The sequence below is a fragment of the Ceratotherium simum genome, chromosome 22 (assembly GCF_057802395.1).
Source record: "Ceratotherium simum simum isolate JZ-2026a chromosome 22, ASM5780239v1, whole genome shotgun sequence".
Taxonomy (NCBI): Eukaryota; Metazoa; Chordata; class Mammalia; order Perissodactyla; family Rhinocerotidae; genus Ceratotherium; species Ceratotherium simum.
The window spans coordinates 45,290,961-45,317,391 of NC_141921.1; the positions used below are offsets into that span (position 1 = coordinate 45,290,961).

General features: G+C 58.2%; 1 protein-coding gene across 1 annotated transcript in view; it reads right to left on the reverse strand.

The window, feature by feature from the left end:
- Nucleotides 1–26,431, reverse strand: part of CAMTA1 (calmodulin binding transcription activator 1) — an 868,791-nt gene that overhangs the window by 91,168 nt on the left and 751,192 nt on the right. Inside the window, exons 7-9 of the mRNA XM_087446886.1 lie at nt 21,340–21,493; nt 3,656–3,796; nt 321–2,167 (exon numbers count right to left, since the gene is read on the reverse strand). Coding sequence (XP_087303012.1) covers nt 321–2,167; nt 3,656–3,796; nt 21,340–21,493 — 2,142 coding nt within the window. The remainder of the gene's footprint in view (nt 1–320; nt 2,168–3,655; nt 3,797–21,339; nt 21,494–26,431) is intronic.

The following is a 26,431-nucleotide window of genomic DNA, read 5'->3' on the forward strand; positions in this document are numbered from 1 at the left end:
AAAAAAAAAGGCAAAGCAAAACATAGCTGGAATCTTAACACATAAGCCAGGTGACGGCGGACTGTTGGGGCCGGAGCTGGGAGGGCCACCTGGCCTCCAAGGAGACCCCTGACTTTAAAGCCACCTGCTCCAGTGAAGACTGAACCACTGCTTGAGAGAGGCGGAGGTATTTCAAGTGGGGACAGAGGGAGGGGACGATTTTGTCTGTGTGACCCAGCGCTGCATGGAAAGGGCCGCCACATCAAATGAGCTTCCCTTTGCTGTGCGCTGGCGGGTGGGCGGGCGAGGCGGGCGGGGAAGCGAGGGCAGCAGCAGCTTACCTCCGGGTAGGACCACTCTGGGGAGTAGTCGGTCACCATGAACACCCGTCCGCTCTGCTGCAGCATCCCCAGGGTGCTCTGGGCCGAGGCGGCCGAGACCACCTCGGCGACGTGCATGTAGGCCATGGTGCCGGCCCCACCCTCGGCACTGCTCAGCTGCAGGCTCCCCTGCTGGGGGCTACAGCAGGGGATGCACATCTCCGCCTGGGTGAAGGGGGCGCGGGCTGCGTCCTCCGACTGCGAGAGGGCCGCGCTGTCCCCCGACACCAGCTGGTGGCCGTAGATGGTGCCGCTGCCGCCCTCCACGGAGATGAAGTCGTTGATCAGGTCGGAGAACTGGTTGCTGAAGGAGATGTCGAAGTGGTCCAGGCTGAGCTCCATGTTGGAGGCGGTGCCGAGGCCAGGCTGCGCCACGGGGTAGAGTCCCTGCACCACGTTGCCCGGGAGGATGGGCACGCCGCCAGCGCTGCGGATGACCCCCGTGGTCTCGGGCTGCAGGTAGTGCTCAGAGCTACAGGCCTGCAGCTCCCCAGACTTGAGCAGGCCCTCACCCCCTTCAGCCACCTGTGAGGTCTCCATGGTCACCTCCCCTTCTGCCCCCATTGCCTGGAAATTGGCCTGGAACTGCATGAGGTGGAGGGAGGAAGTGGATTCTATCCGGGTCTCCACGTGGCCGCTGCACGAGCTGGTTTGTGACGAGGCCTCTGTTTTCACCGTGGGCATCACAAAGCTGCCCCCAGAGTCACTCAGGCTGCCATGGGCGTTCTGCTCGATGGGGAGGGGCTTGCTGGCATCCTGCAGGAAGAAGCTGGGGGAAGGGGTCTGGTGGACGTGGGGGCTGTGGCCTGTCTGGCTGAAGCTGGACGTGTAGTCCTTGTTGGAGTCTATTGCACTGAAGTCCATCTGCTCCAGGGTGGTGCTGGGGCTCAGGCCGCCACCCGACGGCAGGAGGCTGGAGCCAGCGCTCAGGGTGAGGGAGCTGGAGGCTGTGGCCGCCGCGGAGGAGGAGTACGCTTCTTTGGCCATCTGCTGCTCGAAGGAGGTGTCCTCGGTCTTAATCTCCTTGGTGAGGACGGTGTTGAAGCTGAAGGCCCTCTCCACGGGCGGCGAGTGCCGGACGTTGGTGCTGACCATCTCGGCTTTCAGGCCTCCGCCCCCATATGTCTGGCCCTGCTTGGGGTTGTTGAGGAAACAGTCAGGGTCAAAGTTCATAGTGGTTTCTGGAATCTTCCGGCCACCGTCGAGGGTGGTGGAGAGGACCAGCTCTTCAGACACGTTGGAGGGCAGCATCGACAGGCTCTCCGAGCTGCCCGTGGTGGGGAAGGCGAACTTGTGGCCGTCGGAACTCACAGCCAGGACAAGGCCCTGAGAGGCATCGGGCGAGAGGAGATGGTGGTTGGGGCCGGTGGTGGGGGACATGGTGTACACGGCCTCGTTGGTGACCTCTGACATGAACACCGTGGCGCTCTGGGACAAGCTCCCCATCACGGAGGCCACTGCCATGCTGGACACGCCTGTGACCACGGGGCTGTCCACCACGTCGGGGTCACTGTTGAGCCCGCTGCTGATGGACACGGGGGAGCTCTGGGTGGTGTCGGGGACCTCCACCTGGTTGGTGGAGGAGACCTCGGTGCTGTTCTGGTGCAGCAGCGCCGGCTTGGCCACCTTGCCGTTCCTCTTCTCGCGGCTCGAGCCCTTGCCGTGGCTGTGCTCGTGCTTGCCCTCGGACACGTCATTATGCTGCACCTCCGAGTGGCTCCCGTACCCCCCAGTCCGCGGCTCCACCTTCGGCGAGATGATGCGGTGTTTGGCACTGTTGCACTTGTGGTGCACGCTGCTGCCCGCTCCTGCGGAGGTCAGAAGCACAACATGCACGCGCGCACGCACGCACGCACACACACGTGTACACACACACGCACACACAAAGAGAGCGTCAGAGCTAGGACTGTGGTGGACCCTGTCTCTGACAGCTGGGGCCTGGTAAAGCCCCGCCCGGGAGTCCAGGGAGGCCACTGACCCCTCGGGGCTGGCGGGTCACAGACACTCAAGGTCTTGGGCCCACTTACCCCAACCCTGGACTCTCATGTGCCCCATGTAACCATCCTCCAGACCAGGGGGTTTTTCCTTGATGTGCTTTTCAAATAGTAAGAATAGAGCCCAGGACATAGGAGGTCGGGAAGGAGGAGGTGGAGAGAATGTCATTCCCCAGGAAAAACCTTTCCAGCTTCAGAGGCAGACACCGTTCGCTGGAGTGGCTCCTCCTGGCCAGAGGGGCTCGGCCCAGGATAGTGGTGGGTCCCTTTCCCCTCCCATGAAATCTTCCATGCCTGCTTTTTGGGAAGCCCCTCTCCTGCAGGCAGTGACCAAAGAGGGTTCTAGACTTTGCTCCAGAGGCAGAAAAGTATTTGGGGCCACCACCCCTGTTAGCTAGCTCTGGCCTGTCCTCAGCTCCTGTGGGACAAAATCCTCCTACAACCTGAGCACAGACAGATCCCAAACCCCCAGTTCAGGGGCAGAGAAGAAAAAAAAGCCTCTGGCGCCCAGGGTGTGGAGCTCTGGCCAATCATCTCCCACAGGGCTCTTCCCCCAAGGCGGCCAGGACGGCTTCTCTCTTCCTTTCTCTCCCACTCCGCCATTCTTTTCATTCTATCTGATAAGGGTCACTTCACTTTTGATAAAAGGGTGAATTCTTTCCTGATCCTGTTACAGCCTCATCACCAAGATTCCTAAACGCATGAAGACTTTGCAGAGAAGTGGCATGACCCTCTAATGGAAATCTCTAATTAAGGCAGCGGAGGGAGCGGAGAACGCACATTTCAAAGAGCAAATACCATTATGAGAGAAAAAGACGCAATAGGATGGAAAGTGCGGGACACTTTCCATTCTTGGAGGAGACAGGGGTTAAAGAAAGAGGTTTAGCCTGAGTGGTCCCATTGACTCAGGCTGATCTCCCTGAGAAGCCAGTGTTGGCCCACTGCCCAGGGACCTGGGCCTCCTGCTGACGACGCCCAAGATCGTGGGGCCTGGGGGGCACCTGCAGTGGGTGGACGAGGCCCAGAGCCCTGACTACGTGCCCTCCCCAACTCTGCTGCTCCCACTCCTGGTGGGAGCTGCCTCTCTGGAAATTGCTCTCTCCTGCCCAGAGTGGGCTGCCCTACCAGCCCCGTGGGGCAGGGCGAAGGTGAGTCTGTCCTGGGTGCTGTGCTGTCGTCTGGCTAACCTGTCTCCCCGCACTGGGCATCAAGGCCACCCCCAAGGAGGAGAGCTGTGCCCACTGCCTGGTAGAGCCCCCTCTGCCCTGTCACGCCCGCCCGCCCCCCGGGAGCCCTGCTCACCCGAGCTGCCAGTGCAGAGGCAGTGGTGGGTCCGTGGCTGTGGCTTGGTCTGGTGGCTGTCGAGGATCTGCTGTACCAGCTGCTCCACCGAGAAGCCTGAACTGCTGTTCCCATTGCTGCAGGTCCACTTGATGCCATGGACTGCGGGGAAAGAGAGGCAGAGGGGCCGTCAGGGGACATGGGGTGTAGGGGGAGGTCCCTTGAGAGCTGGGATCTAGGCCCTCTCAGAGCTGCAGCAGCCCCCTCTCTGCTGGGATGCTGGCTCTAGGGACCAGTTGAAGCAATTGAGGCACCTGAGGAGGTGGGAGGAGGGAGGGCCAGGCTGCCCCACCAGACCCTCACTCTCACCAAGACCTCTGCTCTGCCTCTGCCTCCTCTCCTCCCTTCCCTGTGGTGCAGCCCGGGGAGTGGACGCCGAGAGATTTGCTTTTGTTTCCCAAAGTCCTAGTACACCAGGGAGGCCCTTCAAGGGGTCCTGGAGTGAAGGAGAAAGGAGCAAGGACTGGGAAGGAGGGGTGACGAGAGGCTGAGGGACTCCCCAGACCGCCGGGCGTGGAGACTTGGAGAGGAGATGGAGGTTGGGGGCCCGGCTCCCTGCAGCGTGCTGGGGTGGGCATCCAGCCCTGGAGGGGAACGCTTCAGCTCCTGCTTAGCAGGCTTCTCAGCCTCGAGGGTTGCAGGCCAGGCTGAGGGAGACAGGAGCAGGGCTGAGGGGTCATGTGGCCCAGACAGTGGGTGCCCATTGGTGACTGGCCACCTGGACGGCCGCCCTGCAGTTTTGGCTCAACCCTCTTCCACCCTGGACCTCTGCTGGCCCTGGGTGTTGGGGTGGGGGCCCGGAATGCCTGAGAGTGGGCTCCCCACCTGCCTGACAGGATGGGGGCTGGAGTCAAACAAACTGACTTCCCCGCTGGTGTGTGGACTGACTGCTCTCTTCCTGTGCTTTTCCAGCTGGAGCAGACCCGGCCAGGAGGTGGTGGAGCCCTGGGCTGGCACGTTGGGCAGATGGCACAGCCCAGCTCTCTCTGGTGGCTCTGGTGGGGTTGGGTTCCAGAGGCAGTGAATTCCTGGCCCAGGGGCTGAAGCTGGTGCCTGGGGCTCCAGGAGGGCCCCAGGCCGCTGGGAGTGGGAGACGGTGGGAGCAGGCAGTCTGGGAGGAGGAGCAGGGCATGGGGTCATGGGAGAGAGAGGCCAGCGGCTTGGCTAAGGCAGGAACAATTTCCTTTCTCCTTTGGCTGAGCTTCTCTCATGTGGGCTCCAGGGGAAGAACTGTCACAACTGCCCCTGCTCTGCGGGGGTGGTGCTCCAGGCCGCTGATGCACAAGGAGACAGTCTACATAGTGGGTAGGGGCTGGGTTGGATTCAGACCCGGATTTGAGTCCAGGTTTGGTCTTTACTTGCTGTGTGAATTTGGGCAAGTCACTAGACCTCTCTGAGCCCCAGTTTCCTCATCTGTAAAATGGGAATATAATAGTATCTGCCTCACAGGTGGCCAGGAGGAAACCCCATCTACCTGCCTAGCACTCCGTGTGTACCCGACAAAGAGTAGCTGTTGTCATAACCGTTAATAGAGACAATGGTGAGGAAGGCAATGACAGCAGTGACGGTGACGAAGGCGACACACAGCATGCAATCCTGGCCTTGCCCTGTGGCTTGGCTGATGCTGTGGGACTGGGCTTGGGGAAGGAAGCCTTTTGCTGTGAAATCCACAGAAGGCCCCGCCTTGGATGGCTGAGGGGAGAGCTCCGTGCGGCATCCATCTCACGCCTCTGCTCCTTGTCCGCACCCTTGTGTAGAACTTCAGTGTTTTTCAAAGAAAACCCCACGTGTGAGGGTTGTGATCTGCCGGGAATCTCTCGCGGGCGCCGCTTCCCTTTTCCGTGCACCTGCCCCAGGTGTTGGCTCTGTCCTCGCCCTCCGCTCCATTCTGATGAGGCTCCTCCAGAGGCCTTTGGGGCTCTGCCTTCTGCGCCTTCCCCAGCGCCGGGACCTGGATTCTGGTGGGTCACTGGGAGGGGGTGGGGGTGCTGAGTGGCTTCTGTCCCCGAGCTAGCTGAGCAGCCTGGATTTGAGGTCGTGTGTGCCTGTTCAGAGCACTATGTGATGGGCACGTGCAGGCGTGGTGGTGGGGTTGATGGCCCACCTTTCTGCAGGTGGGCAGTGCCTCTGCCCTGGCATCCCTCGGGGAATTCTTCAGCAGCCCCAGGCGGCTTGTGCTCCTGCTGGTTCAGGCCCACCTTGTCCCCGGCAGCTGGAGAGAAGGCCCAGGCCAGGGGTTTGCAAACCTCATCACAGCTATGGAGCCCTTTTCTCAAATAAACCTCTACTTGGAAATCCAGTGTGGAAGTCAGATAGCAGAGGAGGCAGGAGTGAGGGCCAGGGTCCCCCAGCCTGTCCCCATGCCCGGCCCCCCTTGGCTGAGGACCTTTTCCAGACTCCTCACTTTATAGATGAGAAAACAGAGTCTGGGGGTCCAGAGGGCAGGACTTGAGGATCCCCCCACCCCTTTCACTGCTGCACATGTTGATGGTTTGTCCCAGCTGTCTGTCCCCTGCCCCAGCCTGGAGATTCTGATGTCCTTGGTCTGGGGTGGTGCCCAGGCTTTTTTTCAAGCTCCCCAGGAGTTCCTCACATACTATCAGGATGGCGAACACACAGCTCGGTCCTAAGCTGAAATTCTGCAGGGACTGCAAGTCTGGGAGCAGAGACACCGCCAGAGCTCATCAGCAGCGCTTCTACTTATGGGGGACTTGGGGCAGACGCTCACTGCAAAGCCAGAGCAGATGTTCTCAGGGAAAAGCCCACGGAGTCTGAACTTGGCTCTCGGAGAGATGAGCTGTGCTCAGGGCAGCCCCACCTCTGGCTTCTGGCTGCATGGCCACACCTCACCCCAAGGTCTCGGGTCTTGGTGGGCTCACTAATCCCTTGAAGGGTAGCCGCCTCTGCTGGAGTCTTGTGGCATTTCTGACCAGTGCCGCTCTCTGCACTAACAGCTGACCCTCAAACCAGGCTTCCTCTCCAGCCCCTGTGGGGGTGCGGCTGCTGCATTCTCTCTGTCTCTTGCTCTCCTCCTTATGTTGTGAAGGTTATAAAACAAAAACCCAGTGAAGGGTGACAGATTGCACGCAGAGAATTTCTGGATGCTTAATGCAAATTACCTACTGTCTTGGCACATCCAGTATGCAGATTGCCTCCTCCCTCGGTTGGAGGAAGCCCCTCCTCCGAGGTGGTGAGTTTTTAGTACTGAATATCAAATACTATCAAGACGGCTTTTAACATGTCACGCTCTGCTTCCCGACACCTAAGGAATCAGCGGGAAGGAGATTTCTATAGGGAACAGAGCGCTTTGTGGAAGGAAGGTTAATAAAGGCGCCGGCCGCCCCGGCCCCGGCCCCTCTCCCTTCGTGGAAGCAGCAGAAGGAAAAGTGCATTAAAAGTACACTTGATTAAGTGTGGGGTCATGACCTGGGGGGGGGGGGCACAGAGAGAGAAAAGGGAATTCCCAGAAAAATGACCTCCTGGTGGCTCTGGTCACATCTGTCCCCTCTGCTTACTGAGGGGTGGTGGGCACCCAGCTCCTCATTCCCAGGCCATGTTGGCCACCTCGCCTGGAGAATGTCCTGAGTGTTCTAGCCCAGCCTGTGCCGCGTCGCAGGCGGAAGGGCCTCCTCAGCTCCCCATGCATGGGGCTGGGGTGGTGGTCCCTGGGCTGCTCAGGTGGTAGGGGGCACCTGTGTGCCCAGGGAGTTCAGGGCAGGGGAAGGTACCAGAGAGGGTGAAGGTGGGCGTAACTCCCCCATGGGCCTGCACAGGACAGGGATGGCCAGGAGGGCCATGCTGGCTCCTGGAAAGCAGGGTGCTGTGGGGTGCTCCTGTGGCTCCCCCCAAAGTCTCGCTGCTGCTCTGGGACACACGCACCTGGGCCTGCCACTGGCTCTGGCGGGGCTGCCTGCAGCATGCCCCGTGTGAGGACTGGTCTCTAGAGCTAAGGCTGGGGTGGCTGTCGCAGGAACCCACCGGCCCACTCCCACGCTGACCTGGCCAGGACTCGACACTTACCCTAATTACCACCTGTGGGTAGGTGGCAGCGCTTCCACTAATATGAATAATCAAAATGAAATCAACGACAACAGCATGTGGCCATGCTTTGAAGAGCATCTTCTGATGAACAATTCACCCAAGAGGCGGCCAACCGCTGGGAAGAGTAATTGAGATCTAGAAGAGGGGCTGGGGGAAGGTGTGGGGGTGAGTCTCCACATGGGGCCACTGCCAGCCAAGGGCCTCTTGGGTTACAGTTGCTCTGCCCCAGCCTCAGGGGAGAGGTAGAGAGTCGGCTAGGCAGGCTAGGCCTGAGCCCAGGTCGAGCTCCCCTGTCAGCCTGTTATGGACAGAATGGTGTCCCCCAAAACTGTTAGGTTGAAGCCCTAACCCCAGTGTGACTGTACTTGGAGATAGGACCTTTAAGGAGGTAATTAAGGTTAAATGAGGTCATGAGGGTGGGGCCCTGACCCAATGGGACGTGGGGCTTTATAAGAAGAAGAAGAGACAGCAGGAGTGTGTGTACACAGAGGAAAGGCTGTGTGAGGGCAGAGTGACAAGGTGCTGTCTGCAAGCAGGGGAGAGAGGTCTCACCAGAAACCAGCCCTGCAGACACCTCCACCTTGGCCTTCCAGCCTCCAGAACTGTGAGAAATAAACGTCCGTGGTACTCTGTAATGGCAGCCGGAGCAGACTAATCCAGCTCCCATCGGGGCTCAGGCTGCCCCCACCCCAGGCTCCCTGGCTGGAGCCCTACAAGCCCCTGGGGGAGACCCGCCAGTCCTGTGCCCTGCACACTTGGGGTGCGCGTTTGCACATGCAAGGGGTCCTGAGATCAGGGCTTTCCAGAAGGCCTCTCTCCTCTGCCACTTTAAATCTCATCCTTCTTTCCAGGACAGCCCAGCTCAAGACTTATCTCTCCCTGGAAGCCTTCCTGGCTACTCCGGCCCTTGTCCTCACTGGAGCCAGAGTCTGAGTCAAGAGGACAGGCCTTGCTGAGCTGTTCGCTGCTCTATCCCCCAGGCTTAGAATGATGCCTGGTACAAAGAAAGGGCTCAGGAAAGATTGGTTGAGTGAATAAATGGATGGACAGTTTCTCTGTCAATCAACTCCTCTTTAGCACTGTTCTCTTTTTGTTTCATTGGTTCACTATTTTCCTTAAGCAGAGCTCACATCTCAATAATAATAATAACAAAAATAATATTTATTGAACTTATGCTCTGTGTCAGGCACTGTACTAGGTTCTTTACATGTTGATTCCATTACTCAAAGAAATAAATCACAACATTATCTACCCCTATTGAGCATCTACTGTGGACAGGGCACTGAGCAGAGGTTCTCAAAGTGTGGCCCCATCACCTGGGATTTGTTAGAAATGCACATTCTCAGGCCCCACCCAGACCCACTGAATCAGAAATTCTGGGGCTGGGGCTCCGATCTGTGTCCTAGCAAGCCCTCCAGGGGATTCGATGCCAGCTCGAGTTTGAGACCCCCTGGTACAGAGATTACATCTCTAATTTCTCAATCCTTTGAGGAAGTATTACCATCCCGTTTTATTAATGTGAGAACCAAGAGTCAGGAAACTTATGTAACTTGCCCAAGGTCACACAGCAGATAAGTAGGGGCAGGGAGGGGCTGCAAAGTCTAGCTCTTTCCAGTGAGCCGCCCGCCTCCCAGGGTCTTCCCAGCCTGCATCCCACTGGGAACCAAGGAACAGCAGGATGGCTGATTAGTGCAAGGAGGAGGGAAGGCTACCCCACCAGGAGGCCAGATTCCTTCCACTCAGGCTGGACTCACTTCAGTTCCCACAGAGAGAGCCTCCGATTTCCCGGGCTGCCGGTGACTGTGCAGGAAACCTGGAAACCTGGAGCTGGGCCAGGCGCTGCCCCCAGCCCGGCACCCCACCCTGCTGTCTCCTGCCCTCTCTGACTATGGAGGGTGCTGCTGCCTCAGTGGGGCCAGGTGGGCTGGGGCGGGGAGGGGGCAGAAGCTCTAAAGCCGCCGGCCCCTCCCTCATGGTTTTTCTCCCTTGGGCCTGCAGGTGGGCAGCCAGGCCTGAGCGTGGAGCCACTCAGCTGGACGGGCCCCCCAGACTGGGGCTGAGGCCTCCAAGGGCGCAGGGCAGGAAGTGGGGGCACGCCCTGCCTGGACTTGCTCTCGGAAGATCAGGAGCCAGTAAAAGAGGGAGGGAGAAGGAGATGGAGGGGGCAGCCTGTGCGTGGAGAATATCTCGGCCTCTGACATGGGTGGCTGGGGTTCCCAGAGGAGGGCTTGGCCTCCTTCCTTGTGGCAGACTGGGGTGCTTGGCTAGGGGTGCATCTAGCGGGGAAATTTCTATGAAAGACAGGGAGCCGAAAGAAAGACTCCTCCCGGAGAGTGTGGGATTCATGCGGGCAGCGTCTGGCTCTGAGATGGGGGCTCCTCGCCTGGACTTCCAGTCACTGGGGTGCAGTGGGGGTGAGGACGGGACCCATCGAGTCACGGACTCCCCGGGCAGCCTCTCCTTGGTTGTCTGCAGAAGCCACAAACATCTACTCCTGACGTGGCTACCCTAAGCAGTGGTGGAACTTTCATGAAGGGCAGGGCAAACTTCTGAGCTCAACGGCCCAGCCAGCAGTCTGGGAAGAAGAGGCTGAAATCCAGAGACATGGAGAGTCTGCAGGAGACGGCTGGCAGGACCCCGCTGGCCTCGGGTCAGGCCCCAGTAGCCGCAGCTCTTTTCCTCATACGTGTATGATCTTGAGAAGATCTTTCACTCCTCTTGGCCTCAGTTTCGTCATCTGTAAGGTGGGTGCCTCACCTGACTACACACCGTTGTTCCCCAAGGAACTGTGAAGACACATGGACGAGTGGGGCCCACACCCAGCATTCCAACTCCGTGGCATCTGTAGCAGATCTGAGGCAGGCTGGGTCGAGGGCCCCGAGGGAGAAACCCTTTCTGCTCTGAAATGTCATGTCTGGAACACTTTGGAAGGGAATTGAACACAGAGTCAGAAAGGAGAACTCTGGAAGTCCCCATCACCCTGCGGTGGCCCCGGGAGCTGGTGAGAGCTAGCCGCCTGCCCTGCTTTGCTCTGTGGGGCAGTAACTTCTACAAGGATGACAGGGCACGTCAGCTGGAGCTTGGTTCACTATGGAATCAACGGCTGGAATCAACATTTGGCCTTCTCTGCATGGGAAGAGATTTCTTGGTGCTGTGATGAGCAGGTAACAAGTGGCATGTTGGTGACAAGATAATCCTTCCCCCTAACAGTAGAGGCCTGTGGGGGGCCCCTTTCTCCTGGTCAGCATCAGCCTGGGCTCAGCCAGTACTCCTGCCCAGGTACTCAGCACTCAGGAAGGACCCATACAGAGGGTGACTGTTTAACTTGCTGTCCAGACAGGTGACCTTGGAGACTGAAGGGGCGCTGTGATCATCTGTTTGGACAATGGTATAAACGGGGCGCTCCCCGGCAACCCTGGGCGTGTGGTCACCCTCCTTAGGAACCACGTGACAGAGGCGGGCAGGGGAGGGGGTCGCCACGTGCCTCTCACAGCGTGAATGAGCCCGTTTGGATTCCTCCGGGTTGTTGACACAAGAAAACTGTCTCCATGGCAACAAGGTCACTGGAAAATGGCAGCCGCGTTGGTTGAATTTCCACTGTATTCTTGTTGACGGGAATAAAGGCCCTGCTTCTGATTTCTTGGTTCAACTGGATAAAATTTTCATTAGATTTAACTTCCCATATCCAGACGCCCACATACTATTCAATTTCCCCATCTCACCCTCCACTCGCATTCTCGTATTGGTCCTGGGGACAATGTTTTCAGAAACCTCATTTCGAGGAGCGCGGAGGCGTGTGCACACGGGGACGTGTGTGCCATGTCCTGAATGAGCTTGTAATTCCTGGTTCTGAATGTTTGGGGACATGGGGCCCCCTTTCCATCTTCCACTGGGAGGCACAGGCCCTGGGTGGAGGCAGAGGCCTGAGAATTCAACACGGCCACCGTCTTCTTCCAGGCGGGACGGACCTCACACCACGGAGATTGGGAGGGGGGGAGAGGAGCTTCCCCATCAGGAGCCTACTGAGGCTGCTCGGGCCATTGCAGCTCCGACATCGGGAAATTTAGGCCACGTGGGGTGGCCCTGCCAGTGTCTCCGCACTTGGCCTCACAGGCAATCTCCTAGGGGCTCTGTGACCTCAAAAGCAGCCTTGGCTGAGTGTTTGCACGCCGGCCCTGCTCACCGGGCCAAGGATGTGGCATCGTGGAGCTGCTGTGAGGCTCTCAGAGTCTCCTCCTGATTCGCTAAGTGGCGTTGTTCCCGAGGCCAGGAACTCTTCGCACTGTAGGAAGAGTGTGGATGTGCCTGAAGCTCTCTGACTGTCTAGGAACGTGGGATGTGCAATGTGGCAGGGAGAGAAGAAGCTGTTATCCCACATCCAGGGAGCCACGTGGGCTCTGGAATCCTCCCCATTTGGCCTGACTGCAGCCCACTCTCCCGGGAGCTGCTCAGGGGCAGAGGTGGCAGGAGTGACCACCTGTCTGAGCTGCCCATCCAGGCCACTGTCATCGGGTACAGGGGACCAGGTGGGATTCTGGATGCTTTCCATCTTGCTTCTTGCGAGACCCTGGGCTTGCAAGGACCCTGGACTTAGATGCCTCCTCCATGTGCCCAGAGGTGGCGCCTGCAGGGACCTAGGTGCCATTGAAAGCGGTAGCTGCCTCTTGGCTCCTTAACTATGTGGCCTAGAATCTTCGATTTTCAAAGAGAAGCTGAAAATCTGGAGATTTAAATGTTGGCAATAATTCTAAGTTTAACCAAACCACCCCAGGTTGAGGGGGGCTGTGCCAGCTCCCATGGCAGTCAGGCACAGGGCCTGGGTGGACTGCGGCATCCCCAGCAGCAGCGCCGAGGCACACTCCATCAACGCTCAGTGAATCAGCGGATGGTTAAGACAGAGCGGGGAATTCCGTAACAGCAGGGGGTGATGGCGCCCAAGCAGCCCCCAGGGGCAAGTAGCCGGGGAGAGACAGGGAATCAAAAGAAGTAGTTCTACTTAGGGGCCAAATCAGCTAAGTAAAATGTAGCCTGAGGGAGAAAGGCATGTTTGCAGAACAAGCCGGATGCTCCCAGCAGAGCAGGAAAAGCAGGCATGCCCCAGACTAAAACCAGCCTTGTTCTGTCGCCCACTGCCTGCTCTCCTCCGTGCCAGGCTGGGGGGTGCCAGGTTAGGGGGTGCTTGGAAAGCATCCTGGCAGGAGCGGGGGATTAAGGGGCCCACCCCGCCTGCTCCCTGTGCAGCTTCTCATCAAAGGGACAAGCACAATGGGCAGGAAGAGCCCTTCCAGGCCCTTCTGTCCTGTCCTCGCCTCCGCCAATGACTCCAAATCCTGCGAACACAGGCAGGGAGCAGGGCAGAACCTTGCAGGCCTCGCAGGCTCCATCCACTGACGAGTGCCTCTGCTCTTAGGGACAGAGCTGCCATCCTGTGCCCTGGGCCTGCCGTGGGGACTCAGATGTGCTTCCCTTTTATGGCACTCCAGGGTTTCTCATGAGTTCAAGTCACTAAGTGTCTGGCAAGACCCCATTATGTGCTGGCACTAACATCTAAGTTTCAACCCAAGGAAACTTCTAGGGTAGCGTGTCTTAACCCGGAGTCTATGGAAAGATCACACGGGATCTTGGAACACTCAGAAATTATACACCGAATTCTTTGCGCATGTTTGAGATCAGCATTGCCTCCAGTGCCTGCCTCTCTCCCATCAGGATTTGAGAAGGAGCTGATACTCAAAGAGGCCTGTGGCCCCACGGAGGTGCTGGCCCTGATCTCCACGACAGGGCTCCTTGGTCAGCCTCTCACTGGAGGCTGTTTTAGGTTGGGATCTCTCAAAAAGCATGAGAATCTTGCTTGTCAAAAAATTCAGGTTCCTAGGGCCCACTCTAGACCTGTGCAATCAGAATGTCTTGGGGGACAGGGTGGGGGGCTACAGGAGCCTGCTTTTTATCAACCTGCCCAGGTGGTTTGGATGTGGACTGCTGCTCCCGGTATGAAGCCAGTCTCTCTGCCCAGGCTTTGCTGGTCCTAGAGGATTGGAGTAAAGCCACAGCTGCTCTGCCCCCGCCCCACCCAAGCCCCCGTGGCCGGCAGCCTGGGTGTGCCCAAGCTCACTCCTGACTTCGGTCCCTCACTCCCATCCGAGAGTCTCACTTCAGAGGTAGGGACACTGGAAAATACTTCCAAGCGAACATTTCTGGCCAGAGAGAAACACTAAACCTTTCTAACACCAGTGGCCCTGTCCCAGGTTGGTCTTCCCCTCACCCCCACCTTTCACCTCCCACCTCAGGGTGCCCCCACCTGCAGTTCTGTGGGGACAGAACCTTTGTGACTTGCTTTGCTAACTGTCCCTCCATGCCCCAGACTCTGGCAGAGACTTGGGAGCACGCCCTCCTCGTCAGGGCGAAGCTGCCAGCCCCTCTGCCTCGTGCCAGCCAGGTGATGTCTGATCAGGATAGACCGAGTTGGAGAGGAAAGGTGGTGTATGTGCCTCTCCCTAGGGCCCCCTTCTGCTCGTTCCAGCCCCACCCCAAAACCACCGCTCCAGAACCACAGAACAGGCCCCAGATGGCCCCCTACCACATCCCAGACTCCAGAACCACAGGCAGCGGCGGGACAGTGAGTCATGTCTGCTGGCTCCTGTGGCACACTGGGGAGCGGGGCCCCTCCAGAGGGCTCGCATCTCTGAGCCGCTCTGCTGCTACAGGCCACCAGGTGGCACTAGTTGACCAGGAACAGGTTCCATGTGGGGCTGGGAAAGGAAAGCCTTTGTTGATTTTACTTCTTGATATTCTATAATGACCAGGATTACAATCTAAGCAAAAACGCAAAACAAATAAACACTGCCCCTCTTACTGGATCTTTGGTCTTTGTGTGGAAAATTATGAGAAAACAACAGACGCATTGACTATACACCCCAAGGCTTGGTGTTGCAACATCGAGGGCCTCTGGGACAAGTGCAAAAAGGGGTGGGGGCTCTGGAGACTGAGGGCTCTGTTGGCTTAACACGCGGGAAGAGGAGCTCCCGGAAGAGGCAGGCGCCTGCTAAGCAGCCTGCTTCCTCCCAGTCTCTCTGCCACATCAGCCGCTCCTCAGCAGTATGGGGTTCCCTGTCTCCAGCCACCCTGGCCTTTCCCGGGTCCCTGTGGCTGCCACACCAGCCTTAACCTTGCACGGAGGCTAGGAGCTGGTCTTCCAGAGAGCACATGGGGAGACGCTGAGACTCTGGCTCCTGGGAAAACACCAACAGGTTGCAAGTGCCCAGGGACCAAAGGTGATGGAGTAACTGAGGACTGCTGGAGCCGGGAGGGCACACTCAAACTCCACACTCAACATGGGCTCCACCCCACTATCCACATGGTCTTCATCACCACATACACAACGTGGGCTCCACACGCCTTCAACATGGCCTCTCCCCACCTCTCTCCACACTCAACATGCCCTCCCTCCCCCATACTGAATATGGATGGCCTCTACTCTCACTATCAACATGGCCTCCACTCCCTCCACACTCAACATGGCCTCCATCCCCACACTCAACATGGCCTCCATCCCCACACTCAACATGGCCTCCATCCCCACACACAACATGGCCTCCATCCCCACACTCAACATGTCCCCTAACCCCCATACTGAATATGGATGGCCTCTACCCTCACTATCAACATGGCCTCCACTCCCTCCACACTCAACGTGGCCTCCCTCTCCATACACAACATAGCCTCCATCCCCTCACACTCCACATGGCTCCACCCCTTCATACTCACAGGACCTTTATCACCTCACACTCAACATGGCCTCCATCCCCACACTCAACATGCCCTCCATCCCCCATATTGAATATGGTTGGCTTCTACCCTCACTAACAACACGTCCTCCACTCCCTCCACACTCAACATGGCCTCCACCCCCTCACACTCCACATGGTTCTACCCTCTCACATTCGAAATAGCCTCCATCACTTCATATTCAACACGTCCTCTAACCCTTAAATGTGACAGAGCTCCATCACCTCAGTGCCACACCGTGTGTTTGCTTCTGCCTCTGTTTCCTCCTTCATGCTGTTCCACACAAACCTGCCTGGGAGCCTCTCTGCCCCCTGCCCGTCTCCCAGTCCCACGTCATCAAAGGTAAAGGCAGGGATAAGTCCTCTTTCTACCAGGAGGCCTTGCTGACTACTCGTACACTTGATTTTCTAGATTTCTAGGGACTTGAAGGCAGAACCGTCTACTGTGCCCTCAGTGCAGTCTGCGTGGGACCCAGCAGCTGGCACAGCCTCCTTTGTTTGTCTTCCTGAGGGCGGGGCCTGCACTTTCTCCCCCTGGCAGCTTTTCCAGGGCTGAGCTCAGGGCAGGGGCTCTGAAAGCTTGTTCTGGTCCAGTGTTGGTGGGTGCAGGGTCCCTGAAGGACTGTCCAGCTCGCCTCTGTGTGCCCGCCCTCAGCACAGAGCTGGGCACGGGCGAAGTGCTCGACCTGAGGACAAAGGGCCGCCTTTCTGGCTCCGGATGAGCTCCCTTACTGCAAGTGGCTGCAGTGCTGACACCTGTGTAGTTTATGTTCAGAGGTCATTTGACAGCCCCAGAGCCACAGGGCCACCGGGTAGGGCCCATTGCCTCTCCCTCCCTGAAGGAGGACGGTCAGGCTCAGGGAGGTCAGGCGACTCGTGCGAGGCCACCCCGCTAGGCAGAGGAGGAGCTGGAATCCACCCAGGTCTGTGCCTCCCGCGGCAGTCGGATCCTGGAAGTCCTTCTGCACATCCTCCCTCTCGCTCCCACTGATATGTGAGCACATTTACCCACTTTTCAGGGGAACCGTCAGCACTCGTTCTGGCCCAGACGGCGCCCGCCTCTCTACCTGAGTGCTGCTGATCTTTGCTCCCGGGCACAGAGGCGAGGTGGCTTTTGGAGAGAGTGTCGGGGGCGGAGGTGCCAGAAAACCAGCAGGGTCCCTGCGTGCTGTGCGTGTGGGTGTTGTGGGCAGGAGTGCTTGGGGTATGTGTGGAAGCACACATGTGGGTGCAGGCCCTGGGCCCGTGCAGGCTCCCCAGCCAGCCCTCCTGCTTTGCCCGACAGTGCTGCTGAGGACGTCTGCCACAGAGGTCTTGGGACCCGGAGAAACAACAGCGGGGCTCCAGGGAACAGAGTAGAGCCAAGCCCAGAGGTGGCCGGTGGAGCCTGATGCCCTCTGGGGCACGGAGGCCTGTAGGAAGGCCCAGGCCTTGCTGGGCAATGCAGGGCTGTCTGGCAGCCGGGGTGCTCCAACGGGAGCCCTGGGTGGGACAGCTGGGGCAAGCTCCACTCCTGGGGGAGGGCCGTGAATGCAGCTTAAAACCCAGGCCCTCATCCACCACTCTGGACGCACGACCTCACAAACTGCTACTAGGAAGTGCTGGCATGCCCATCCCCTATCCGGCTGCCAAGGAATGGGGCAGGGCAGAAAGCCACAGGCGCGCCGAGGCGAGGATCCACTCCACGGGACCTGGTTCCGTCTGGCTCCTTGCAGCTCAAATAGAGCTGGGGTGGAAGGGCCGGCCACAGTGGTTCAGAACCACTGCAGTTCTGGGCAGCCAAAGATCACCAAGCACACTTCCACCAGGCTGGCAGGGCTGGAGCCCAGAGCCCGCCTGGCCTTCTTTCCCCGTGCAGAGTCGACCCGGTGGAGAGGCCTCCACCTGCCCAGCACCTCACCCACTCTACGGTGGTTTGTGGGGTCCAAAGGCAGTGCTCTTGCAGACCAGCTGCACTGGAACAGACCCCAGGATTTCTAGGATGAGACACACTCAACTTTAGATAGTGTTCACTTAAATTTTATAAACTCCAACCCTCAGACGGGACCTGAGGCAATCGTCCTCAGGCCTTGAGCTGAGATGAGCAATTCTCAACTGAGGCCCTACAAGGGGCTGAGCTCAGCTCTATTCAGCCCTGAATGACTCACATGCAGAACCTATTCCCCAAAGTGTGTTAGAATAGTAGTGCTTAACAAAAGACTACACTTCCCAGACTCCCTTGCAATTAGTGGTGAGGACATGACCAAATTCTGGCCAATGACATATGAGTGGAAGTGTGTGCAAATTCTGGGCCCTGTCCTTAGGGAAGAAGCTTGCATTCCACTTTCTTTTCTCTCCTTCCCACTGGTTGGAATGCAGTCGTGATGGCAGGAGCTGGAGCAGCCACCTTGGACCACATAAAAGAGGGCCACACCATAGGAATGGCAGAGCAACCAGCTGGAAGGAAGCCCCCATGAGACCAAAGGGAAAAATTGCAAGAATAAAGGTGGGGTTCTCAGAGTCAGTCTGGCTCAGAAGCTGGTGTTTGTGAGATTCCCAAGGTGCGAGAACAACGAGCCCTCCATCTTGCAACACGTGAGGTGAAGGCTGCAAATCAGACTTTCACTTCACCACTGATAAGCACAACATTTTGATTAAACCACTGACAACTCTGCTCTAGGGCAGAGAAATTTGGAAACATCAGGAAATCAAACTGTGAAGTCTCTGAAGGAATGTGATTTATGTGAAAATGTGATGAAGCTAATGTGTTTGGCTCCAGCATTGGGTGGCACGCCTGATTCTGGAACCAAATCTGATGCCTTCTTGGCTCCCAGCACACCTCTGCTTTCCCCAAACACGGTTAGCTGGTGCCCTCTGTGTGTTTCCAGCCTGATTGGCATCTAAACCTTTTATTGGAGCTGTATTTCCAGGGCTGCAATTCCAGACAGTGCATCTGTAACCAGAGCCGTGCACACACATGCACACTCTGAGCAACTGCGTGCTGCTCTGCTCCCCGCCCCCAGACACCAGAGAGCCAAGTGTTATTAGATTTATGGGGAGTTTGTTGCAGTTTTACATAATTTTCCTGATGCACTGCAGACTTCTGAACAGGCATTCGCAGTTCCCTCCAGTTCAGCAGCAGAAGCCGACTCGGGGCTGGTTTCCACCCCCCGCAGTTCACAGAGCTCAATCTCCTTGCCCCCCGTTGGGAGGTGGCATTCCTGGCCAGCCCCAGGCAGCCTCCTGCAGGAGGAGGGCCTGTTTCCAGGGCAGGGCCACTCGGAGGGTTGGGGGCATTGTGGGGAGGTAGAGGCAATGAGGAGAGCAAAAGGAAGCAGGTCACATAAAGGAGCGGAGTGGGGAAGGGCCGGGAAGACGGCGATGTGCTGGCTTACAGGAAAGGGGCTGTGTGCTGAGGGGCGTTTGGGAGGCCTAGGCCGGAGGCCTCTGACCATGGTGCTACCTGGAAGGGCATCTCTTCCCTTGGGAACATCCCCTTGGCTAATCTCTGCGTAACTCAATCTCCAGAACCTTCCAGGAAGTGGGATGGAATAGTGGCTCAGCCCTTGGCACCTGGGTCTGCAGAGGCCCAGGAGCCGAGCTGGGCCCGGCTGGGCTTGGCTGGACTCTGTTGGTCTTCGTGCAGAGACCGCTGGATTCTTTCTCTCACTTTCCAGAAGGGGAACTGGGGTACAGAGAGGCTGGGCAATTGGCCTGAGGTACAGTGAAGCGGTCACGGAACTAGGATGGTGCCACCTCCTGACTCCCTGGCTCTGACTCTCCTGCTCTGGCCAGGTGGTGTCAGAGCCCCCTGCTGTCAGAGCCGTTGCTCCGGCCCAGCCACGGCCCTGCCAGAGAGGAAGTGAGAGCAGCCCTGGGGAGGAAACCCAGTGTCAAGGACAAGCCCTGCATGTTAGACACCAGCCAGGCCTGAATCGGAAGGGGCAGGCAGGCCAGCCTGAGAGCAGGACCCCTGGCACCATCCCCCCGGCCTGGCCTTGGAGGGGCGCCACTGAGCAGTCCCGGCTCCCAGGGCACAGGCCCTTGTAGGGAGTGGACCAAAGCTGGGTCCAGTCACTTTCCACTCAGCCCTCCCACAAATGTTTACAGAGGGCCTTCTGTGTGCCTAGCCCTCGGCGGGGTCCCAGGAACGGCAGAGAGAGGGAAGATTCATGGGGATTGGCTGTAATGTCTGCCAAGTTTTGGGTGCTCTGCAGAGTTTTGAAGAGGCTTGCATGGCCCCTTCTGGTTAAGCGTGGGGGGCTGACTTCAGTCTGATGTCTCCCTGGGGGTCTCAGGGCAGCCCGGGTGCTGGGGCGTGAACCCCGCCTGGGTGGTCAGGGGCCCTGTGGGAGAGGCACTATTTAGGCTGAGAGCAGACGGAGAGGTGGGGTGAGCAGATGAAGACAGGGGAGGGAGCCAGGCAGAGGGAAGAGAGAAGGCGGCTCTGGCAGAGGAACCGCATGGCGCAGAGCCCCAGGAGGGTGGGAGCACGGGGGCCCGGGGGCCCGGGGGTGGAGGCTCTGCCTGCACTCCCAGGACCTCGTGCCGTATCCATCCTGGGGGCACTGGCTGGTGTAACAAGGAGGATATGGTCTGAGTAGCAGTTAAGGAGGATTCTGCTGGACACAGGCTGGCTCAGAAGGCCCCTGGGCCACCTGGTTCTAGATTCTTGGCAGAGGCAGCAGCAAGACCAGGCTGGCTGGGACCTCCTCGTGGGGCCCTGGCTCAGGAGGATGGCATGGGAGTGAGCTCAGCCTTGGGGTCCAGCCCTTGGTGGGCTGGGCCATCAGCCTATTGGGGGCCTCCCTTCCCCCACAGACCCCTCTGTCTCTCCTGACTCCATCCCCAACCCTGAGGTGGGGTGGTGGGATCCTCCAGTGTGAGCACTGAGGGACTCTTGGGGATCTCAGGATTAGCTGATCACTACAGGGGCCGTCTGGCCTAGGCTCGGACCCTCCCAGGGACGGGACACTCACCGGCCCCAGGAAAGGACATTTCATTTGCTCCCTGTATATGGAGGCCAACGGCTTCTTGCCTGCAGCCTGAGTCCCTGAGGTCCTGTGTGACGACAAGTCTTTGCCCTGAGCCTCGGAGATCAACGTTCCGGAGCCCTGGGGCCTGTGCCCAGCACTGGACGACCCCCTGGCTCTTCTTGGGTCTGGCGGACCCGCGTCTGTTCTTCCTGAGCCCAGCTGTCCAGGTGGCAGCAGAGGCTGCCAGGAGCCCCAGCGGCTGCCGGGAGCCGCGGCCGGGGAAGCGAGGCGCCGGCTTCTGGACTCACTCGCTGTTTCGCATTCAGTGATTTGCACCTGACAGATGCTCCGGAGAGCATCACTGCTGACAAAATGAGATCCAGCTCAATCACTGTCACCCGTGCCACCCGGCCTGGGAGCCGAGGCTGGCCCCCTGTCCAGGAGCAGATGGGCCGAGGGCAGGAGGCAGGCCAGCTCCGGCCCGCCCCTCCCTGGTCCCACAGGCTGCTCTCTCCCTGGGCCGCCGTTGTTCTTCCGTCTGTGGCCCATGAGACAGCAGTCTCCCACACTCTTGGTCCCCGGCTCCTCGTTTACGTGGCTCTGTGCTTCTAACCTCCCTTTCCTCATCTGTAATGGGGCCTGACTTTCTGTGCCCTGGCTGTTGCACAGGGAGTCGACGAGCATCAAGGGAAAGTAGAGATGGGGGTGATCCTTATAGAAGCCAGGTTCCCTGGTCACTATCGTCCCAGTGGAATGGGGCTCCTACACCCGGGTCCCCAAGCCCATGGAGGACCTTTCTGGCCCCCCGGATGGCGCTGGCCTGGGCCCCAGTGCAGGACCCTGGGCCCCCGGGGCCGAGGCTACTCACACATAGGCTTCAGCTGCCCGACGAGCTCCTCCTTCGTCCACTTAGCCCACTCCTTCTTGTCGGTGTTGATGGAGCAGAGGATAGGGCCGCAGGGCTTGCCGCAGTCCTCGATGGCTGGCACGTTCAGGTAGTGCACCAGGACGATGTCAGGGTTCTGCAGGGAGAGCACAGAGACTGGCAGCATGAGGGTGCCCGGAGCTCATCCAAGGTCATCCCCTAGCAGGCACAGGCAGGCCAAGTGTCCCCACACCAGCCCTCTCAACCTCGGCATCACCAACATTTGGAACCAGATAGTTCTTTGTTGTGGGGGCCGTCCTGTGCTCTGCAGGACGCCCAGCAGCGTCCCGGGCCTCCAGCCACTAGATGCTATTAAACCCCACCCCCTCCCCAGCTGTGACGACTAGAAATGTCTCCAGACAGTGCCCGCTGTCCCCTGGGGGAAAAATCACACACAGCTGAGAACCATATGGGCTGATTCCTGTGTAACTACGACTGCACACGAGGTCAGGGGTAACTGTAGCCCTGAGTTCCAGACCTCACGCCGACAGCTGCCCTGGGAGCACCAGCCGCTGCTCCGTGCTCTACACGCTTTTCCTCGGCACAGCTCGCTGCCCGACACGAGCATCTCACCCCCTTCTTCCCAAGGGGAAACGGAGTTCCCAGAGACTAAGGCTCCCCATTTCTAATTTTATTTATTTATTTTTTCCCCCAGAGCCCCAGTAGATAGTTGTATGTCATGCTGCACATCCTTCTAGTTGCTGTATGTGGGACGCGGCCTCAGCATGGCCAGAGAAGCGGTGCGTGGGTGTGCGCCCAGGATCCGAACCTGGGCCACCCGCAGCAGAGCGCGCGCACTTAACCGCTAAGCCACGGGGCCGGCCCCAGGCTCCCCATTTCTAAGGGCCAGATGCCCTCTGCCCTCCAGCCTGTGGTCCTCTCCCCTCACAAACAGCCCCGTCAGCATGTTCCGTCCACGCAGCACCCCAGAAGCAGCTGTCACTCAGAGCCTCTGGAAACCCCTCCTTGGAAACCTCTTTGGAGCTTAAGACTGGAAAGAACTCTCTGTGTGAAGACCTTGAAGGCAGTTTTGTCCCCAAATGGTTCTATTGACATGAGTCAGCCTCTTCCCATCAGATTCAATTCCATCCCTTTGCCCACCACCAGCTCTGAGAGCGACACGCTGAGGGGGGCAGCAGCTTCGCTGCAAAGAGCATGGAACTTCCGTGGATTTCTGTGGCTCCCAGTAGGTGAAGCCATTTATTTGGCCATGTCAGTCCTGACAAATTTGTTAAAAAAGCAATCATGTCACTTTATAATGCTTCTGGATAATCCCAGAACAACCTTCTACCCCAATCAGAAGGTATTTCTTGAACTGTAAGGAAACATATGACAGCATGTCAGGATGCTGCAGGGAACTGTGAAAAGAGCCACTTGGAAGGCCCCATCCCAAGCTTTTTCCAGACCTGTCTCCTCCATTTTTCCCCTGGGATATCCGACCGCGAGTCCTGGACGGGCATGAGGCCCCAGGCATGGAGGAGGCTGGGTCTGCAGTAACCCTTTTAGATATGGTCAGAACAAGAGTAATCAATGAATACGTGAATCAATCAATGCGTTCATAAACAAAGACCCAAGACTACACTGTGACCAGTGCAAGAAAGCAGACTGGCATAATTTAAAAAGATTTCAATAAGGGTTGAAACATAGAGTTTTTTTCTTGCCAACGCTCAGTTAACCAGGAAATTAAATCAACAAGAACAGGAGCTTTCTCGTTAATGGCAGCTTTTCTGGATCGCGGTAATCATGCTCCTTAATAATAATGATAATCCCTGACATCGGTGCCGCACTTCATTCTTTGCAAAGCACTTTCCAGCCATTATCTCATTTGGTTCCCGCGCAGGCTGGGAGGCTGGCTGGGCAGGGCCCGGCAGGGCAGGGCACCCTCCGTCTACAATGAGGAGACGGAAGCACGGTGGAGTTGTGACTCGCCCCAAACTGCATGCCTGGCGAGGGACAGATCCTGGGCTGGAAGCCAGGGCTCTGACTCCAAATTCAGGTCCTGCCAAGACATCTGTGGCCTCTTTTTGCTGGGTCTAAGAGCTTTCCCACCTCGTATTTCACTCCATCCTTGCAACATGCCCAAGATGTGGGTAGGTTGGGGAGATCTGCTGTGCTCACCGCACAGATGGGGTAGCCGAGGAGAGGTGGGGTGGTACACCTGAGTCCCAGCCCTGTGTTCTTCCTGCAGACCAGCATGCTGGCCGCCCCGGGGCTGCCTCTGGGCTGGGGGCTCCTGCCTGAGTCGGTGCCTGGCCAGGCGGCAGCACCAGCTGCTGAGCAAGACGGAGGAAGGATCAAAGGGCTGCAGGGGCCAGCAGGCCACCCAGGGCTTCCTGTGATCCCAGCCCCAGGAGCAGGAGCCTGGCCCTGCGGGAGGGAGCTGGGATGTCAGACACCTGGGAGATGAAAGGCCTATGGCTTCCTGTCCCACAGCCCCACTGAGCACCTGGGAAGGGCTGGGGAGGCTGAGGCAGTGGGAGGACAGGCAGGGCCTTAGGGAGCAAACGGCTGCCTTCACCGTGCACCGAAAGCCCCAAACCTAGAGTTCCTACCCTAGAGCTCCCGGAACTCTCCTGTCTTAGGAAGCTCTGGCCCTTCCTTCAGGGCCCAGCTCCATTTCTGCACAACCACCTCCGCCTATTCTTGAGGACAGGCGCAAGCGTCGCCTCTTCCTCCAGGGAGAGTTCCCCGACACCTCACTCTCTGTGCCTCTACCACAGCAGGATGGAGATCAGGGTTGTCTTAGTCTATCAGAGACAGTGCCCCAGAGCTGTCACAGCATCTGGCAATGATTGGCGCTCATTTCACGTTTGAAGAATCGAGTTAGGCTGACTTCGGGCCTCCCGTCCTTTCCCTTCCCAGACTGGTGCTTCGGTTTTCTGGGTCTACGAAGGGCAGAGCAGCCTTTCTGAACGTGGGGCGTTCCTTCCCAGGAGACTAAGAGGCAAGCCTGGTTCTTATCCTTTTCTGGGTCTAAAGCCTCTTGAGGGTTTGATAAAGGCTGTGGATGCTCTTCCCAGCGTCGAGAAATGCCCCGAGGTGCATCAACACTGCATTTCAGGGGTTCACAGATCCAGGGGTCCGTGGAACCTATGTCTGTAGCTTCTGACTTAGGGATTCTAGACCCACCACTGCTCCTTTCGAATCAGGAACATGCCCACCACGGAGGTCCCCTTCCAGGAGCCTCCACCCTGGGCCTTGTGCTTCTCGGTCTCCTTGATACAATTAGGAGAAAGTCCTGCCCTTGAAGGTTTAAGGATACCGGGATTGGGATCAGGAAACGCAGAAGCAGGAGGTCGTGGTTTGTATCCTTAATACAGGTTCCCTCCCAGGGCCTGGAGTTCTTGCTGCTGAAGCTCCCATGCTGAATTTTAAGCAACTACTTCCTAGCTTGGGGCTGGTTTTAAGACGCAGAGTGATTGAGGTATTTTTGGACATTTGGGGCACACATCGCTTCTTGGCAACGTTGCGATTTTATTCATTAGTTGTACATTTTATTGGGTGTTTTTGGCAGAAAAATATATTAGCTGTAGAGTCCCGATGTATCAGTGTCATGGAGTGCTCATAACAACGTCAGAGCCACATGGAGCGCTGCTCTGCTGGCCCCGTGGGGTGGGCTGGAGACAGGCTGGGGTCGTGCCTGGCCCCAGGGGACACGGCCGGGGACACACCCACCAGAACCATCAGGACTGTCCACGCTGGCCGGCTGTGGAGCCAGCTTCCCTTCGTCTCTGCGGGCTGCTCTGAGGTTTCCCTGGGCTTTACCACAGGGCAGGCCCCGCAGGGAGGGGGTTGTACATGAGCTTCTCCAGAGGCTCCTCCCTGGGCTACGGAATTTCTATGAAGACGCTAGAGGCCGTCCCCCCAAAGAGAGCATGACCTTTGAAGATGATCCCCTGAAAATCTAGGAGGCCTGTTTTGTGTTAAAGGTCTGGGTGAGGAAGCCCGATGGGGTGGTCTGTGGATGCAGAGGGCAAAGCTGAGGATAAGTAAAAGTCTCAGAGAAGTTCTAGAACCTTCTGAAAAGAGCCATGGACTAGGAGATCCCAACCTTCCCTTTTGGTGCTTCAAGCTCCTCATTTGTAAATGGAAACGGAGCCCCTGCCCTTCTCACCAGGCTGCTGCAGAAGCCACGTCGGGCCATTGAAAGGCGTGAAGTCCCGTACGGACAGACAGAAGCCGTGCTCTTCTAACTACCAACTGCCACCAAACCCAAACTAAACCAAACTGATATTTTTCCTGAGAGACTGACCAGAGTTAAGCCCCCAGGGGGCAGTTTACCCTCTTAAAACACACACCTCCTTGCGGACAGCCCCTCTGTCCTGACTTTCTCCTACTGCACGCAGGCTCCCTCCCTCCACGGGCCTCACAGCTGGCTCTTTGCCCACCCCACTCTGTGTCCTCACCCAGCTTCGTGGCCGTCAGCCCACCACATCCCGAGGATCCCTAGATTCCACTCTCCAGCCTCACTCTCTCTCTGCTCCCAGCTCACCTGTCCGACCGCCTGCCAACAGCTCTTGTGGGGGCCTCAAAACACCCGTGGCTCACGCCCGGGCGGGCCGGCCCGACGCCCAAAATTCCCGCCCCCGGCCCCCCCAGGCTTCACCCAACCACGAATGGCACCACCTGCCTCGGCTGTCCAGGTCAAACCTGGGAGTCGTCCTGTCTTTTCTCGCCCTCTCCCTCCATGGCCTGTCCGTCACCAAGCTCTGTCAGTTCTCCCTCCTAAGGAAGCCTGACCCCCTAAGAGTACCACCCCACACCCCTGAGACCACTGAGTCCCAGCCCCACCCCCGCCATCACGTGAACCCTCCTCCTGGGTCTCCTCCCTTCCTCTCTCCCCTCCCTCTCAATCCATCCTCCCAACACCGGCTGGCGGGATCCTGTAATTCCAGCAACGGTTCCCTGGCACCGTGAACGAAATCCACACTCCTGCTGTGGTTATGGGGACCCGCCACCTGTTTTCTCTCCAGCTGCTCACAGTCCCCTTGGCTCACCCTCTCCTGTCACCCCCCGGCTCTGTGTCCCCGACCTG